The 18,574-nt window shown below is 41.4% G+C and overlaps 1 protein-coding gene across 5 annotated transcripts in view; it reads right to left on the bottom strand.

Annotated features, from left to right (window-relative positions):
* Positions 1 to 1,826: 1,826 nt before the first annotated feature.
* The window catches only part of fam131bb (family with sequence similarity 131 member Bb), a 28,756-nt gene continuing 12,008 nt past the window's right edge, over positions 1,827 to 18,574 (bottom strand). The window contains exons 3-9 of one of the 5 annotated variants that reach the window (XM_084943379.1): positions 16,393 to 16,428; positions 15,919 to 16,012; positions 13,318 to 13,542; positions 13,062 to 13,202; positions 10,307 to 10,614; positions 9,144 to 9,407; positions 1,827 to 5,518 (exon numbers count right to left, since the gene is read on the bottom strand). In XM_084943379.1, the coding sequence (XP_084799505.1) occupies positions 5,303 to 5,518; positions 9,144 to 9,407; positions 10,307 to 10,614; positions 13,062 to 13,202; positions 13,318 to 13,542; positions 15,919 to 16,012; positions 16,393 to 16,428 (1,284 nt within the window). In that variant the 3' untranslated portion in view covers positions 1,827 to 5,302. Of the gene's footprint in view, positions 5,519 to 9,143; positions 9,408 to 10,306; positions 10,615 to 13,061; positions 13,203 to 13,317; positions 13,543 to 15,909; positions 16,013 to 16,392; positions 16,429 to 18,574 lie in introns of all 5 variants that reach the window. The other 4 variants (XM_084943378.1, XM_084943381.1, XM_084943380.1 and 1 more) reach the window with 4 other exon arrangements.

Here is an 18,574-nt window from a genome sequence, read left to right on the forward strand (position 1 = left end):
CTCAGTGAGTCTGGATGCAGCAGTGCTTCCAGCTAAATGCTAAAATAAATATATTTTCATTTATTTCTGGATTGAGACGCAATGCTAAAAATGTGGGTTTTGTCACTCTTTGTCACTGAAGAAATATTTAACACATTAAAAAGGAAATGTTTTTATAGAAGGTTGAGATTAGCAGATGGAAAACAAAAGTTTGGAGAATGATTGATTTGACTTTATGGTCTGAAACAGCAATTTTGCAGCACCCCCAGTTTACTTAATCCTGTATCAGCGTACCCAGGAGAAGATAAAACAACTAATAAAACAAATAAAACTTTATCCAGCTAACTGCAAATCCATTTTTAATTATAAAGAGAAATCTTCTATATTTATCAGGATTATTTGAAGAGACTGTACTCAGATGGTTTTAGTAACATTATCACCTTCAAGTTTAGCCTGAGCTAGCTTTAGTTTAGTCTGTTAGCATGCCAACATTAGGAAAATGTCAGCAGCGGAGAGCAACAGTGCTGTTACTGAAGTAGTGCTCTTTAGCACGGTTGTACTCACCTTCAGTACTCTATTTTTATATTATCTCATAGCACTGATCTGTTGTTTGACACAGTTATTGTAAAGCAATGCAATTTTATTGTCACAAAAAAGCCAAAGAGGGATAGTATTAATAATTATCATAATTATAAGGTAAATAGACAGAAACTTCAGAGCTGGAGTGGACAAATTTAGTGGGCGTGGGGGAGCGTTTCTCTCTAACCTGCTGCTGAACCCACAATTTTTTTTAAACGCACAATTTTATCACCACTGACATTTTTCTAAAATTTGACAGACTTTTTAATCTGCAGGATCTGAGAAAAGGTTGGCCATCTTACTGACATTTTGGCAATTTTTGGAAAAAATCTGTAACTTGCTGCTGCCTATCTTGGCCAGGTCTCCCTTGAAAAAGAGGTTTTTAATCTCAATGGGATTTTCCTGGTTAAATAAAGGTTAAATTTAAATTAAAAACTGTCTTGTTGTATGTCACTCCCATGACTTCATGTTTAGCATTGGTAACACAAGATCTGCAAAGCAACTTCTTAAGGCGCTCACAGTTTTTAGTGTTGAGCTTTGGTTTAGAGTTTCTGGGTTCCATAATGTAGATATCAACTTAATAATTACTGCAAGGTGTATAGATCACAGATTAAACAACCCAAAGTATAATAAGTTGTTGAAAATTACAACATGTATCTATAGAGTATATATTACATCTATACATGATATAAGCGTAGTTCATATTTTTTTAAATACTCCACATTCAGTAAAAGTAAAGCTTAAGTGGAACACAATTATTTATCCACTGAGGAGCATTAATGTTTGTACAAATTAGTTTTGTAATTGTTGGGATATACTACGTCAAGAAAAGGAGCGAGGGTAATAAAAAAAAGTCTAAAAAGAGAACATCTGCATGCATATAAACATTTTTGTGCTGTGAAGGTCAGCAGTGTGTTTCAGCCTCTGATTCCTATGTGAGCTTGAACAAATCAGCAGTTAGTCCCTATGGAGGAGGCCTGGCTGTGTTAATATTCTCCTGGCATAAAAGTCCCTGATAAGGACTGGAGAGGGATGTTTTTGGAAAAGCATGACAGGCTGGATTACTCTGCTGCCAGCTCCTTGTGACTGCTGTTTTTGTCTGTCAAGCACATGGTCGCAGACACCCACTGTCAGTCCAAAAAAGAAAAAGAACCCCCCCCCCAAAAAAAAAAAACATATCACTAAGCTCTTGAGAGAAAGGAGGTGAACATGTGAGAATCTAATTATTTCCAACCTGTGAAAACATAACCACACGTGTGCACAAGAAATGCCATTTGTTGGTTTTGTTTATTTGCTCTTTCTCCACCAGAGGAAAAGGAGAGGAGACAGGTAAAAGGAGCCGGAGGGTCAATAGGAGGTCGTGCAGGAAAAAGAGGGGAAAGGAAGAGAAACGGGAAGAAACGGAGAGCTGACAGAAGAGAGAGAGGGGGGGGGGGGGGGGGGGGGGGAGCACGGAAGAACCATCCTGTGACAGCCATCCAACAAGCATGCATAGGTGGGAGTGTTATAAGTGTTCACTGGTATCACCAGTCACACTGCCTCATTTCAAACAAATCCAATTTTATGCAGACTTTTACAGAAGCCATCCAATTTTATACAGCGTTTTATACAGCAGTTACTTTTTTTGCCAGACACTTCCAGATTATAATTATCAAATTCCCTATGACTGATGTGAAAACGTCAAGTTATTTTTCTGGGGGTTTTTTTCTCTCTTTTTTTGGCAGTGATTTTTCCAACAAGACAGTGGACATCTTACTGTACACAGACAGACATACAGACAGACACAAATATACAGAGCAGATACAAAGAGATAGACGGAAAGGAAGAGAAGGAGCAAGGCAGAGGACCAGAAGCAGATTTTGAGCATCATGCCTGCAGACAAGTTGTAACTGTAACTGGAAGATGGCAGTAGAAATACAAAAAGAGTGACTCAACTGCAAACCAGCAGGTTAACAAAGATGTGATCAGTAAACCTTAACATCCACAGAAATATTTTTGGCTTCTTATTATTTGTTTATTCATTCATTGAGATTTAATTAAAAAAGAAAAAAAGAAAGAAAGCAACAACACAAAATAAATAAAAAGATAAATAAATAAATAAAAATAACCCAAAGCGAAGCAGTGTCTATAATGGAGTTCATGCATGTTTCCTTGTGATGTAGCTTATTAGCAAACAGTCAAGCCCAAATAAGCTGCGATGGTCAAAGAAATATATATAAAGCATTGGTCTTTCCACCACATTACGTCATCTGACTCATTAAAAAAAAAAGATACTGCTCCCAGAAGGGTTGGTACCCACGTGAAATTATACTCTGTACAAGATGTCTTATTTTTCCTCCCCACCAAGTAATTTTTCAATAAATAAATTAATATTTGCCAGTGCGTAAAGACATTCTGTTTGCAGTTTTGAGCAGTCTTCAAGTTGTTTTTGTCACCTGGCACTACTGAAATTCTTGAAGTTTTTAAAAACAGTGAGCTGCCAAACTGCTCCATCTCTTCTTGGTTAAAAGTGCTCAAAACCAGACAAAACGAGAGTGCTTTACAGCCGTGACACCTACTCTAACTCAGAATTCAGCAGGTCAGTAGAAAAATAAACATTGTCCCCAACATTGCATAAAGAAGCAATCAATAAATAAATTCATTCAAGTCAATAAACCATATATCTTATCATCTTAAAAGTTTCTCACACAATCATCAAAGTGAGAGAAGGTGCTCCTCCAACAGAGAAAACAGTGGTTTTGTAGTGTCGTAAAGTTTTGTCAGTGAGCCATGCACGGAAAGTCCACTTTGTTCACCGCCGCTGTTTAACTCCACGTCTCGCTAGCAAACACCGTCCTTCCTCCGGTGAAAGAAAAACAAAAACCCACAAAAAATAAACCATGCTTGTCAAACATCCAGGCAGCTGCTTCACAGTAAGAACGATGAGCAGGAAGACACCGATCTTTTCAGCTCCAGTGTTCAGTCCTTATCGTCCGCTCTATTCCCTGATTGGCTGACTGAGTGGCAACCTCCTGTCGCCGTCGCCAAACTTTTTCCACCGCCGATGGTCTCAGCGAGTTGAATGCCCCTCAGTTTGATTCGATCACCCAACTTAAAACACAACATCCCTCCCATTTCCTCCGATTTTGTCTTTGTGTTGTTGCACACAGAAGAAGAAAAAACTAAACTGTGCTAGGCTAAGCTGTGAGTTAGAGAGCAATCCCCAAAATAAGGTGGGACCCAAGAGGTGTACAAAAATAAAGAAATCATACTGTAATAGAACAGTTGTGATTGTGAGCGAGAGGCAATTTCTTTATTTACTCAGAATATTTACATATTTGTGACAGAGCTGACACTGATCTGGGAAGCCAGTGTCTCGCCTGCCTATTGCTGGTTACAATTTAGATATTCATATCTGTGTGTGTGTGTGTGTGTGTGTGTGTGTGTGTTGTTGTGGTCTTGGTGAGCCAGCAGTGAATCCACTTTCCAACATGGTTGAAAGACTCCCCCACTTGTTTTTGTTTCATAAGAACAGCGCTCCCTTCTCTCTCTTGTGGACCACGGAGGAGGCATCAAAGCAGCACTCGTGTACTGCCGCCTGTCTTCCAGTACATTCAAAATAGTGGTTATCATCCTTTATTCATCGCAATTACGTCTATGGAAAAAAAAAAGCAGCTGAGGGTTCGCGTTGTCAAGTGGCTCGGTTTTGGTTGTCGGTGAAAGCTTTCAGAGCGGAAACTGGGTAACCTCAACAGTCCAAAGGGAACCTCTGATCTGTTGGGATTGCATCAGTGCAACAGAGATTCACATATGCAGCTCTGTGTTTATTTCTCAGTCATGAAAGCCACCGCTCAAACCCACCGCAGGCCCACTGCGGGGCCACTGTGGCCACACCTGGGATACTATGGTTCAGTGCAAAGTCTATACAGTGCTGTATAGTACAGGTACTCCATAGTACTCTGAAGAAACATGCATACAGAGAGACAGAGTAGGAAGCACGCTATCTTACAGTACAATCCTTATCTGTGCAGGGTTTTTGGGTGTCCAGTCAGCAGGGCGGGCCTGTCCCTGGATTGTGCCTCGGGGAAAACTGCATTTCACTGAAATGCTGAGATTTTCTGGGCCTACTTCAATCATCTGTGAAAGTGCTTGGGTTGCCAGATGTAAAGTATAGTGCATGTGTTTGATGCAATGGGGAAATAAATTTGACTAAACTCTATCTTATGTGTTGAATAACAGCTGTAAACAGAGTAGTTCTCCCACTGGAAATCTCATATCTTATCATACACTTATACATAGATTGTTGTTCTTTTTTTTGTTTCTTTTATTACAAAATTATTGTTATTTTTTTTATTACTTTAGATTTCCATTATCATTATTAGATGATGACAGGGTCGAGTTGCTTGTCTCATAAAAAGCATGCATGTTTCCATTCCCCTCTTTTTTGTCTCAGTGCAGTTTCCCGGTGGATATAATTCACTCGGTTGGTGCTTCTCTTCCGCCTTCATCTCTCTTTTCTTCAGTTACCTTTGGGATGTAAGGCTTGCAAAGAAACAGGTGTCCATTGTTGCATCAGCTCTACTGTTATTGGGAGTCCACTATCAAATCTATTTTTCACCATTTTGAAGAAATGACCTTGCAACCAAAAAAGTTGTGGTTTTGATACCTGAAAAGGAACAGAGTAATAGAGATATATTGTGTTATTATGTTCATATCTTGCTGACTCCCCAGTCAGTTCTTCATTTGTCTCTTGGCTGCCACAAACTCAGTTGGCTGCCACAGAAGCAGGAGGCCCCTCTTCTGGCTCTTCCTTCTCCTCTAGTGTCTGAATGAGACCAGAAGTGACATCAGACAACTTCCGCTCTGTGATTGGCTCTGCTGGCAGCTGCCCCGGACTACTGCCACCAGAAGCATCCCCTTGTTGTGTGGGTGGAGTCAATGTGGCCGACTCTTGCTCCATGCACAGTGCCACATCTTCTTCCTGATCAGGGCAGAAAGAGTGAAACACACAAGGTCAACTAGATCAGTGGTCCCCAACCTTTTTTGCGCCACGGACCGGTTTATGCCCGACAATATTTTCACGGACCGGCCTTTAAGGTGTCGCGGATAAAAACAACAAAATAAAACTAGTACCGGTACCGAAAAAAAGAAAATTTATTCATAATACACGTGAAAAGACCAAGGAAAACCGAGTAAACGATAAAAACGATAACAAAATAACGCTGAAAACTGACAAAAACCCTGAAAACTATACATTTCACACCTGAGCCTCAACTCTCGCGGCCCGGTACCAAACGACTCACGGACCGGTACCGGTCCGAGGCCCGGGGGTTGGGGACCGCTGAACTAGATGACTAACTTATGTATGTGGATAGATTTTTACCTATTGTCCTCTTCAGTAGTGAAAACAAATATTTGATCCCCTGCTGAATTTGTAAGTTTGGTTAACTTACAAAGAAATGAACAGTCTCAGGTTTTTATGATATTTTCATTTTAATGGAATATCACCCCAAAATCCAGGAAACACATTATATAAAAGTTATAAATTGATTTGCATAGCATTGAGTGAAGTAAGTATGATAGGTATAATCATTCAACCAATCAATCAACCAGTCAACCAAGCAACCAATAACAGAGGCCCTTGATCTCAATTATGTTTATAAAGCACACTTGTCCACAGAGTCAGTTTCTTTCTTTCCAGCCTCTCCGCCACCATGAAAAGACCAAGGAGTTGTCAAAGGATATCGTGGATAAGATTATAGACCTGCACAAGGCTGGGATATACAACTAGACCATCAGCAAGAAGCCTGGTGAAAAGGTGACTACTCTTGGTCCAACTATTTGCTAATGAAAGAAATATAAAATGACCATCAATTGCCCTTTTCCTGGAGCTTCACTCGTAAGATCTTGCCTCATGTTTTGAGGATGATCATGAGAAAGGTGGTGGATCAGCCTAAAACTACACAGGCGGAGTTTATTACTGATCTGAAGGCAGTTGGGACCACAGTCCCCAAGAAAACCACTGATAACACACTACGCCATAGGGTCCCCCCTGCTCAAGAAGCAACATGTGAAGATCGGTCTTAGGTTTTCTACTGAACAGTGAACAGTGTGGTCAGATGAAACCAAAACCTTTGGTATCAACTCAACCCGCTGTTTTTGGAGAAGAGAAACTCTGAGCCAAAGCCAGTTTCCAGACCTCAGTCCTGTAGAAAATCTGTGGAAGGAGCTGAAGCTTCAAGTTGCCAATGGGCAGTCAAGAAATCTGAAGGAATTAAAGAGTTTCTGTAAAGAGGAGTGGGCCAAAATCCATCCTCAGATTTCTCCAACTGTATCAGCTAACAGACTGATTGGCAAATATGAAGATAACCGTGACACATCAAAGTACACTTTGTCAAGACGGTCTCAACTCAAGGCCAACTGTCAAACTGTTTTGAAGCTTGCAATACATAATCTTTCTCTGCAGACCTCAAGTCAATGCTGGTTTAAAGTCAAGGTTTCCAAAGTCCAAATAATTAATTTTTAATGGTAAATGGTCTGCACTTAGCATGCCTTTTAACTGTAGCTGTGTCTGCAGAGCTCTTTGCAGTCCTTATCATTCACACAGACATTCTGAAGTGACTTGGGGTTCAGTGTTTTGCTCAAAGACTCTTAAATGTAGTCAGAAATCGAATGACCAACCTATCAGCCTCTCTGCACTATAATAAAACACTATTGGGATACATAATAGTCAGTTTTTAGTGGCTGTTACCGTTTTTCCCCCTTTCCCCCCATTTCTCTCAGTAAAATTGCAGCTATATTGTGACATAAACAAGCAGGAATAAGCTTACTACTCTCTAACAGGTAGAAATGTTAGCATGTTTGTTGACATGGGTGGAAAAGCCAATGAATCTTTTCCTAAAGCTTTTTGTGCTACCATGATACCACTGTAGGTTGTCAAAGTCAAAAATTATATTCAATATATCCAATTGGGATAAAACAATTATTGTGTTATATGATTGTGTTTTATAGGGGCAGCTGTAGCTGAGGATGTAGAGCAAGATGTCGACCAATCAGAAGATCAGTCACGACGCATCCATCAGAGTTTGGCGTGTGTGTGAATGTTAGATAAAACCGGTTAGGTGTAGATTTGTATGAATGTGTATGTGATTGGGTGAATGAGGTTCGTAGTATAAAATGCTTTGAGTGCTCAGTTAGAACAGATAAGTGCTACATAAGTACCATTCAGCATTCAGTCCATTTATATGGACCAAAATAATTGTGATTACGGTTTTTGTCATAAGGAAGAGCAGCCAATCCTATACCACTGCTTATTCAATGATGGATTGCCAACAAGAGCTCAGCTGCTAAAAAGTGTTGACTTCTTGAGCTGCACAGCAAAATCAACCTGAAGATGAGGACTTCATGAATTAGATATATAGGTGACTGATCGTTTTGTGCATTAATAAGGTTGCTCCCTGCAATTTTCATGAAAACTTTCATAGCAGTCCCTTTTTCTTCACACCTTTTACATAATTTATCCCCAAAATAACTGAAGTTTGGAGGCCTGCCGCAACTGTGGTTTTCAACTCTCCCTCCTCTTGTTTCCTGATATTTCTGCTATCTAATCTATTCAAATTCTTTATCTTATTGAGGCTTGTTACGTCCCCCCGAAGGGGTCTAGGCAGGATTTGTAGCCAAATCCAATATTTTTATCATCAGTTAATGTTGTCATCAATTCAGTCAAAATAATGGAAATGTAAAAGTATATGTCTTCGGCAGGTCAAAAGTTTAAAAAATCCATCCATTCAGTTTATTCCGCTTATCTAATTCAAGGGTCAGGAGGCTGGAGCCGATACCAAGGTAGGGTACAACTGCTCAGGTTGCCAATTTTGTTGCACGGCTAACACAGAGAGACAGATAAGCATTCACACCTATTTCACCAATTAACTTAATATGGACGTCTGTGCACTGTGGCCAGAGTACCCATATAGAACCCACACAGGTGCAGGGAGAACATGCAAATTCCACATGGGAAAACAAATCCTAATCCAGGACCTTCTGGATGTGATGGTGTTAACCCTTCTAACAATCATGCACATACTCGCACCCTGATCGATGTCTCGGGGGAAAAGTGGGTTCAGTATCTTACCCAAGAACACAGCTGCCCGGCTAACGTACTAAAACTTTTAAATGTACCCAAGGAAAAGCTAGAAAACCTCACTTTCCTCTTTTTGCCATTACCCCCAACCATCCACAGCAGATGACTGCCCGTTCCTGACCATGGTTCACTCAGAGGTCCTGTCAAAACACAGTTTTTCCTTTCCAATGTTGCCAAGTGATTGCTCAAAGGGGGTCGTCTAATCGTTGGGGTTTCTTCTGTTATTGTAGGTTTTTTAGCTTATAATATAAAGTAACTTCAGGTGAATGTTGTTGTGATTTGGTGCTATGCGTACAAAGAAAACTGAACTGAATTAAAGTACTGGCAGACAATTCTTATCAAAAATGTCAATCAGTATCCCCTCTATTGACAAATTGCCTCTGAGAACTCGCTTAGAAAGCTACAAAATCAAATATTAATCACTGAAGAGATAATTTTATGTAATGCAACCCCATGTTCAACTCACCTTGACGTCCTCCTCCTCCTGCTGTTCCAGTAGCGGGGAGTGTTCCGTTCCTACTATCTCTTCACCAGTGGGAACGCACAGGCTTGGCTCCACTGTCGCCGCCACACCCATGTACCCGCCGGCTTCTGCCTGATAGGTTTCCATCTGCCCCGTGTTCCACAGATCAACCAGCGGAGGGTGAATTTGATGAACCAGACTGTGGATGGTGCTGTTGGGTGTTGCTTGCAAAGAGTGGTTGGCACTGTGTAGCCTGTGCTCCAGAGACTTGAAACACACAGAAAAGACTAATCAGTAAAATGTGAGGAATGAGCAGTGACTGAAAGACATAAGATCTGTCAGTCGTTTGCGACCTGTTTGCCAGCTTGAATGTTTCATAACATGCTCCCCATGTCAGTATGCAGTAAGCTGACTTTGTTTTCATTAGGCAACAGAGGTGATATGCAGATCTTTTTGTACAGTATAAGAAATCAAGTTTTTTTTAATTTATTTTGGCTGAAAGATGCATGTCGAATAAGTTCTGACAAAGCTAACGGGGTGTAAGTACCTGCGGTAGATCGGTCTTCGTTAATTCCTCATCCATGGAATTCTTTTTTTACATTTTTGTTTAAAAATGATTTGGATGCTTCCCTTTGGAAGAATGTCATATTTTTGCAGGTTCAGCTGAGCATTTAATGAAGGATTCTTGACAAGAGTGATGACTCAACAGTGTGAGGTGTGTCAGCGTTCACATCAGATGCGGTTGAGTCATTGCTTAGGCTAAAATCTTTTTTATGAAGTAATGCAAAAACAAAAACAAATAAAAGGAGATGATTAGATAGAAAAATCTTGAGTTAAGATTATTTTGTTGAATTTCTATTTCCACAGTCAAGAGCGAATTTCAGACTGAGCATGAAACCCAGCAGGTAAGAGTTTCTGAGAACATGTTCTGAATAAAAGCCCAGCTTTTTTAGTCTATAAATGCTGTGATGTGTGGGTTTGTTCATGTGCTGTACTTGTGCCTATACAAAAGTGAACAAATAAATAAAATAATGTGTTAATAAATTTATTTTACCAGACAGTATTTTATAACAACCATCTCTGATACTCAAGCCTTACGCATTAGCAGCAACATGTAGTGTCTCATTTGGATTAAAACCCAGACGGCGGCACTCTCAATCAATCACCTGCTGTTGCTGATACTGCAGAAGCTGCTGTTGGTGGTAGTGCTGAAACTGTTGGATCTGCTGCAGCTGTTGTAGTTGACTCTGCTGGAGAGTGAACTGCTGCTGTTGTTGCTGAGACAGGAAGTGAGCTGCGGCCTGCCCATCGTAGCCCTCCGTACCCATAACGTAGGAGCCAGCAGGGGGAGACGCCACAACGGAGGGATCGTTGTTGATGGGCTCCCAAGCGTCGGAAGAGGAGAGGCAGTAGTGGCCCTGGGAGACGTATGTGTGAGGCCACACCTCCGCTGAGGAGTGGTGCAATATCTGATCTGCAGGAAATAAAAAAATGTGGCAGCTGCTGTTAGCACTCTTCAAAATGGGGGCAGCAGATGGATGCAGGAACACTGTGTTTTATGATTTTTACAAAAATCCCACTTTTCAAATTTGCTGGAATTGGAAAAAAAAGGAGCAATTTCTTAAAATCTTGAAATTCCAACTTTTAATGACCAACAGTTGAAGCTAATAGCTGTTAAGATAAATGTAGATCTGGCTGTTAACTACTCTGAAAAAAACTCAGCTGAAATCTTTCCACACTGGGTGAAAATGTTATGACAGAAACTCTCCAGTATGAACCGAACAGAGTTGAACACTGGCACACCTCGCACTGTTGAGTCATCATTTTGTCAAACTGTATAGTGCAGACAGAGCTTTGATTGCCTCCAGTGTTTCTTACTCAAAGTTGGAGGGCTATAAAGTGGGCTCACAGCCACATATTTTGCTAAGTGTCTGACTTAAAAACGATGGGATCAGTTAAGACTAATGCATTCAGGGTGCAGTTAAGAAAGTGTATTTTAAATCAGCAAAGCACTTACTCTAATTTTCTGCATTCAGAAGTCTGTGCTAAGGCAACATTGCAGTAAACTGCAAATATCCAAAATCACTGTTTATATCGATACAGTGTCTGGGTTTACCTTCCAAAAGTTCATGTTGGAAACTGAAATGGCCTAAAGTCTAGAGCAGAGGTGTCAAACATAAGGTTTGGGATAGAGTTGGATGTCTCGAGACCACTTTTACGTGTCTTGGTCTCAACAGACTTTGGTCTTGGTCTTGTCTTGGTCTCGGATCCCTCGGTCTTGTCTTGGTCTCGCTGTCTTGGTCTTGCTGTCTCAGAATGGCATAGAGGTCGAGAGATTTGGACTCAGTAGACAGCGGTGAGGAGGGCTCTGCGAGTGCATCGCAAAAACACATAAATATGCCTGACACCCGTAAACGAAGCAGCATCTGGCTGCAGTTTAAAGACTTTTTTGTCTTGGTCTTGGTCTCGTCTCGACTTTGTCTTGGTCTTGACTCAGTCTGTCTTGGTCTTGTCTTGGTCTTGGTCTTGTCTTGGTCTCGATACCCTCTGGTCTTGGTATTGTCTTGGTCTTGGTTTAGGCGGTCTTGACTACAAGTCTAGTCTGGGGTCTGTGAAGGTTCTCAGTCATCCAGGTCATCGTGGTCTAAGGAGCTTGGAAAGAAGAGCATCTGGACTTCTTTAAGTTGCTTGAAGACGTTTCACCTCTGATCCGAGAAGCTTCTTCAGTTCTAAGGTCAAATGGTGGAGAGTCCCAGATTTAAGCCCCGTTGGAGTGTCCGCCTAAGGGGGACAATGGACCCCCTAATGATCCTCTACCTAATCACACAAGCCAAGGTGTGAAAACGGGTGTAGGTCACAATCGGGTGAACTCATTGCGAAACCTGGCCCCACCCTATCATGCAATTTCCTGAGGTCCGAAGGCCCAGGATGTGAGTAGGCGTTAAGGCGTCTGGGAAGGGATCTCAAAACTGGATTATAGATGGCAAACAGTTGGTGTAGTAAACCACCACCTCTGTTCAAAGATGGCCGTTCACAGTAGACATAGATGGCTTCTTTCACTCCTCTTTCAAACCAAATTGTCTTCTCTGTCCAAAATGTGAACACTGGCATCCTCAAAGGAGTGACCTTTGTCCTTTAGATGCAGATAGACTGCTAATGGTCCATCCCCATCTAAAGTCCAGACGCTTTTCTTTCCAAGCTCCTTAGAATAAGGTCTGGGGGCCAGAAGTGGCCTGCTTAAGTCTCCAATCTGGCCCACTGGACAGTTCTGGAAAATGGAAGATTGGCATAAATTCCAGACTTCTGTGTTCATAAGTTTTACAGCTTTTCCTACTGGTTTAAAATATACAAGTAAATAAGTAATAGGTAAATAGGAAAGTTCCTGTTTTTACGCCATCTACTATAGAAATGTATGACTTTTACAGTGGGTTCATTATAAAAAATAAAAATAAAAAAAAAAAAAGCCCAAGAAAACAAAAAGAGGACATTCAGTCAATTAACAAAACTTTTCTGTTTTATAATTATAGGACAGTCTGCGCAACGAGCTAGCAGAACATTTTCTCTAAATTTACCAAATTATTTCTTGCAGTTTATGGCCAAAGCAGCACTTTCTTGTCATGTAAAGAAAGCAGTGCATTGTTTGTTTTATTAAACTTGCTTACGCTTACAGAAAGAGGAGTTTCACTTGTCCAGGCAACTTACGATCAGAGCGGGCTGTCCATTGGCCACAATCTAAAGTGAGTTTGACATCTCTGGTCTAGAGAGACGAGACGCTGTAACACAATACTCTAACTACTCTGTTTAAAATTGATTTGCCACTTTCCAACCTCTTCCAATTTCTTACTCATAAATGATGTGGCTGTGTTTCACCGACAGCAGTTACCTGGACTTTAAGCCTCAGACATATTTGAAGTCCTTTACCTCGACTGGTGATGCTCTCCTGGTTGACCTCACTGAGGTGAGCCACGCTTCCCTGGTTTGATCCTGACTGCGGAGTCTCACCATCCATTGACGACCACGCCAGGAGCGTTGCCTCTGAGATTGCAAACTGCTGCAGGATGCCTGAGGTGAGAATTCAGAGGGCAAGTCAGGATAATTGTTACTAAGACCTGCAGTACCACTCAAGTGGCTGATGACAGTTAATAGGGTGTGAAACTCTTGTCCTCATCCAACCGACCTGCTGCAAAGCGAGCCTCTTTCTCCCCATCACTGAGGTCACTGTAGGCGTCGTTCTCCAGCCGCCGCTCCTTTTCTCGCTCCTGGGTAGTGATGCGGGACTGGAGGACGCTCCCCGAACCCACCGTCGTCATGCCCCAGTTTTGCCATTCAATCATGTGAGCGACACGACCCTGGGCCATGGCTGTGGGCTTGGTCACTCTTTCCTTCATTGTGCGTGTGACACCTGTTTTAGGAGAAAGACCCAGACAAGGAAGGAGCAGAAGGAGGAGGGAAGGTGGCCAATTTAAACAAAATGGGTGGAAGTAAGAGGAGAAATTAAAAGATCAGAGGTTTAGAGAGAGGTGATAAGACGAGTTGAGGGAAGGAGTAGAGAATGAACCGGCAGATGGGGAACAAATGGGGGAAAAAACAAAAGAAGAGGAAGGAAGAGACATAAGATAGATTCGTTATTATCAAGTGTGCATTGGTTTTGGGTGGAGGAGGGTATGACGCTATGATGTGATGGCTCATGGGAATATGGATATCCGGCACGGTTCGACTGATAAATTGATTAAGCAACTGTCATATAAATAATAAACCTTTCAGTGTTGGAGTTGTTGAGTTTGAAATTGGGTTTACCTCACATGATTAACCAGAACGAGTTTGAGTATAGCATACCATTCCCATTTTTAAGGATCATTTGCAATAAAAGCGCCTGATGTATTATATATATTTGTTTTGATGTTAAAGAGGACCTATTAGGCTCATTATTAACTCACGTTTTAATTCTTGGACTTCACTGGAGTGGCTTTAAATGACTCGGGATCAAAATAAAACTCTCTCATCTTACACTGTGCCTTGGTTTAGCCTCTCTGTTCATCACATACAGTTTTACTTTGTCTCCCCTGAAATCCACCTTACCTGTGAGCCAGCTTTCTTTTGATTGGCTGCCCTTTGCAAACAAAAGGTTTGAACAGCAGGTGGTGGAGCTCATGTGCTCACAGCCAGAGCTGTGTGCCTGAGATAACCACATTAAGGATATCCGCATTCACTGACGTGTCTGAAGTGGTCTGAAAGTGAGCGATTAGAGCAATGTGAAGCCTGAGCTTTTGGCCTGCTGGGATTACTTTCACACACGCTGACCTCATTATTTAAAACTTTAACCATATTTAATATTAGCATCCAGAACTGTACCAGTATATAAGCCTATTCAAGACTATTTATCTAAAGTTCAGGAGCAGGACCACACCCACAACAGTTCCTTTTCCAGCCGTATTTCTATAAGTGCCTATTTGGCCCATCATCAATTTTTCTCTGCTTGTAAGCCTCTCTCAAAGGTATCAGGGGAGCCACCGCCTCAGCGAGTCTGTGGCATAGCTCGTTGCTTCACTATTAACAAACATTTTCATTCGCATCTGGGGCTTTAGTCCTTGCTAGTGAATATCAATCTATACATTTATCTTTAGAGAAATAAACAAGGATAACCACAATAGGCCCGCCTTTAAGAAGTAAACAAAATACCCAAACGCCTCTGGAATGTTTGAGACTGCTCATTTTATTAAAATATTGAATATCTTAAATTAATAACTGTTTGTAAGGAAAACATTATCAGCCAAATCCAACTATTCAAAAGTCTGTAGTTAAAAGAGGGTTTTCATGAACACCCATTATAAGCTCAGAGAAATGAAAAAGGGTTGTGGAGGTGACATTCGCGTGTTTAGTGAGACTGTTAACATCACATGGAGGGGAGATGGCAGGAGACGTGTCTTGTCTGACAAAGGTGCATCATGGGATGGAGCAGGTTAATTGGGGTGAGGTGGCTGTGTGGTATGAATAATGAGAGGTTGGCTTGTTGACATGATAGCTTCTTCACACCTCTGCTAAGCTGCGCCGGGTAAACAAAAAACTCCTCTTTTTCTCTTTATTGCGCTTCGGAAAACTCAAAGCTGCTGAACATACATTTAATTTCCTGGTGCCATGCCACTGCAAACTCATATCTCTTTAACAGCTCTGCTCCATATTTCCACGCGACTAACATATGATGACATGTACTGTAAATCCCTGGCTGCCTGATTCTCTCTGATGGTAGCACATGAAGATGGGATTCATGAATAAATTATAGGACAAATCCGTACCACAGCACACGGTATAGCAGCTGGACTTCATTACACTGTACTGCAGTACAATTCACTGCACTCAAATAAACTGCACTACACAAAACAGCTGGATGAAACCAAAAAACGCTGCACTAAAAGAAAGCACTTCGCTACACTAACTCTGTTCGACACGGCACTTTGCACAGTCAAAACATCCATACTAATACTTGCTCAGAACACCACAATTTCACAACCACTTAACATAAAAAACTACACTTCCCACTCACCTTTCCTTAGAGCAACAAGCTGTGTTTGTGTGTGTGTGTATGTGTGTGTTGTTTTTGAAGCTGAATTTGTTCCGTCAATGACTCACGAGGAGTCATTGACGACTGATATCACAGCGTGGAGAGGAAGTGATACAGGGGAACCCATTTAGGGTACCATGCTGACTCCAGGGCCCGTCTGAGGACAGAGCCAGCATGGGGTCGTTTACCAGTTACAGCACAGACACACACCTGACACACCTGACAGAGAAGACTTAGCCAGAGCCCCGATGCCATAGGCGTTTGAGTTCCTCTTGAGCCGGGGCAGGATTGATGTGGTGTCTTCCATAGACAGCTAGAAGGAGAGAAGAGAGAGGAATGGAGGAGGAAAGTGTGGAGAAAAGGACAGCATGGATGGTGTGAGAGGCCACACAGAGACAGTGTGACATGACAGTGTGTGTGTCAGAGGGGTGAGTGGAGACGACAAGTGATGGAAGTGTTGGGTTAATACAAGAGACAGAATTTGCATTTCCCAAAATTTGATTCAAGAGCTATTCTACAAAATAAATATCATATAAATCTAGGGTTTCTGATTGTGCTCACACCAGTATAATAAACCGCAAGACGGACTATACGGCTCAGGAGGTGGGGGTGTCATAAATCAAAACGCGCAAAAGCAACAAATAGATAGGGAGAGAAAAGTAGTAGATGAAGGAATGATGCCACAACACTTACATTGATTCCTTCCCATGAAAATTCTGAACGTCCATGCTGAGGAAGAGAAATAGGAGGAGAGAGGGATGGGGAAAGGAGGAGCAGGAAAGAGTAAGAGAGTGACAGGACAGAGAGGACATTGACATGCATCGGGGGTGGGGGAGTGGGGGAGTGGGGGGAGGACAGAGGGGTTGATTGCACATCAAGCATGCGGAGGAAGAAATTAGGAGAAGGGAGAGGAAAATAAGAGGCAGACACACAGGATTTTCCAGGAACAAGGAAAGTGAAGAGCCAGAATGACAGGGAGAAGGGAGGGGATTAAACAGGGATCAGTTTATATTTGCTTAGTTGTGTAAAGCAAACTGAATACGCTACGGATGAATGAATTTCCTCTTCGGTTACATGTGCTGCCAGAAACATTGAAAGCCAGCAGAAAACTGTGTGTGTTTGCGAGAGCGAGATATCAATAGTGTGTTGAACTGTATCTGATCCTGCACACAGACAGGGGACTGAGGCTTTCAGGAGGAAGGGGACATTATGTGTTTATGTGTGCGAAGGCAGACGCTGAGAACAAAGCAGATAAGCACTCTCTCTATCAGCTGGACTGATACTAACTGCACTGGGAACACTGGTGTGCTACTGGCTGAGCTGATATTTTGTCCCCTTTACTGTTGATGTACACAAGCGGCAGACAGACAGTCAAGACTGTCAGAAAGCTCCAGATCTACTTTCTTCTGGATAAATGCAATGCAAGCTGCACTGGTGGCACAAGTCTGAAGATCCTTCACTTACTGGTCAGTGATGCCTTTACATACATCAGCTAGTTTGCATAAACCTGGGAACATGTAGCCTGGCACAAAGTCTCCCTAAAAGCACATCTTAAACTCACTAATTAACATTTAAATGCTTAATTAGTCTTCAAATCCCTCTTTTCCTAGATTTGTGTCATTAGCTTATTTTTTCTGGTCAATCTGCAGACTCAACAGAGTGCCACCTGAGAAGAAATAGCCTGTAATTAGAAAAACAGCTGTGGCCCTTTTTTTTTGCACATTTATGCAGATTAAACAAACAACATATGGTGCTGATAGGTGGAATTTTCAGTTTTAGACTAGTTGTTTTTATTTAACTACCTGCTGCCTGTAGCTTTGTGTTTCTTTTAAACCTCCATTTAATCAGGAATTAAAACTCGGGAAAGTCATTCCAGTCCGGCCCTTACACGTCATGCTGTTTGCAAATTCATGCAAAGGATCTGCCACATTTAGTCCTGTTCCAAACCAACTATCCTTAAGTAAAAGTAGAATAAAGACTTCCCTCAATACTGAGTCTGCACCCATGCAGGCTTACTAATTACATGAGGTAAAGGTGCAGCACCAGTTTTGTGATGTGAAGAAAACTCCATCCACTTCCAAACATAATATGCTTGTTATTCTTTCAGTAATAAAAAAAATTAAAGTGACTTTCATGGAAATTTAGTACATTTTTGCATGTTTTTGTAATTGCAGGTATAGGTCCCAGAGAAAACACTATACTATATATTTAGCTTATAGTAATGTCTCCTCATTGTATTCTCAGCATCTATTTTCACATACTGCACCACATCAAATTAAAAAAAAAAAAAGTAATAATACAATGTAAAATATGCTCAACTCGAAGTAAATAAATTAGAATTAGAATTTTTAGCTACATTAAAAATAACAGTGTAATGTTAAATAATTATAGAAATGAATTAAAGTTCAATGGAAACACAGTTCTTTGTTAGTCTTACTGACTGCTCTGCTAGTCACGTTTTAGTGCTTTATTCTCTACACGGCAAGCACTTTATCGAAAAACTGCAAAACTTTGTTAATTATCTTCAGTGGTCAATAGAGTAAAATGTAAAGATTATGTAATTCAATTCTAGGTTAAGATAATATAATAATGAGAGTGTGATGAGAGGGGAGTGTTTATAATCTCCTTCAGGTACATCTAGATGCTTTATGTTAATCAATGTCTGCCTCTTCCTTCCCTCATGTAATTCTATTCTTTGCTCCCACTTCCTCCATCACTCGCTCTTTGGTCGTCCCTGTCTCGCTCTCCATTCACAGGAGTGGGTGTGAGGAGAGAGCTGGGCTGCCTGGAGCAGCTTTCCCTATGTTCTTTTCCAATAGCCCTGACAACACTGATATATATGTATAGAAAGTGTTTGTGTGTGTGTGTGACTGTC

The sequence above is a fragment of the Perissodus microlepis genome, chromosome 11 (genome assembly GCF_051167445.1).
Source record: "Perissodus microlepis isolate ML-2025 ecotype Zambia chromosome 11, ASM5116744v1, whole genome shotgun sequence".
Taxonomy (NCBI): Eukaryota; Metazoa; Chordata; class Actinopteri; order Cichliformes; family Cichlidae; genus Perissodus; species Perissodus microlepis.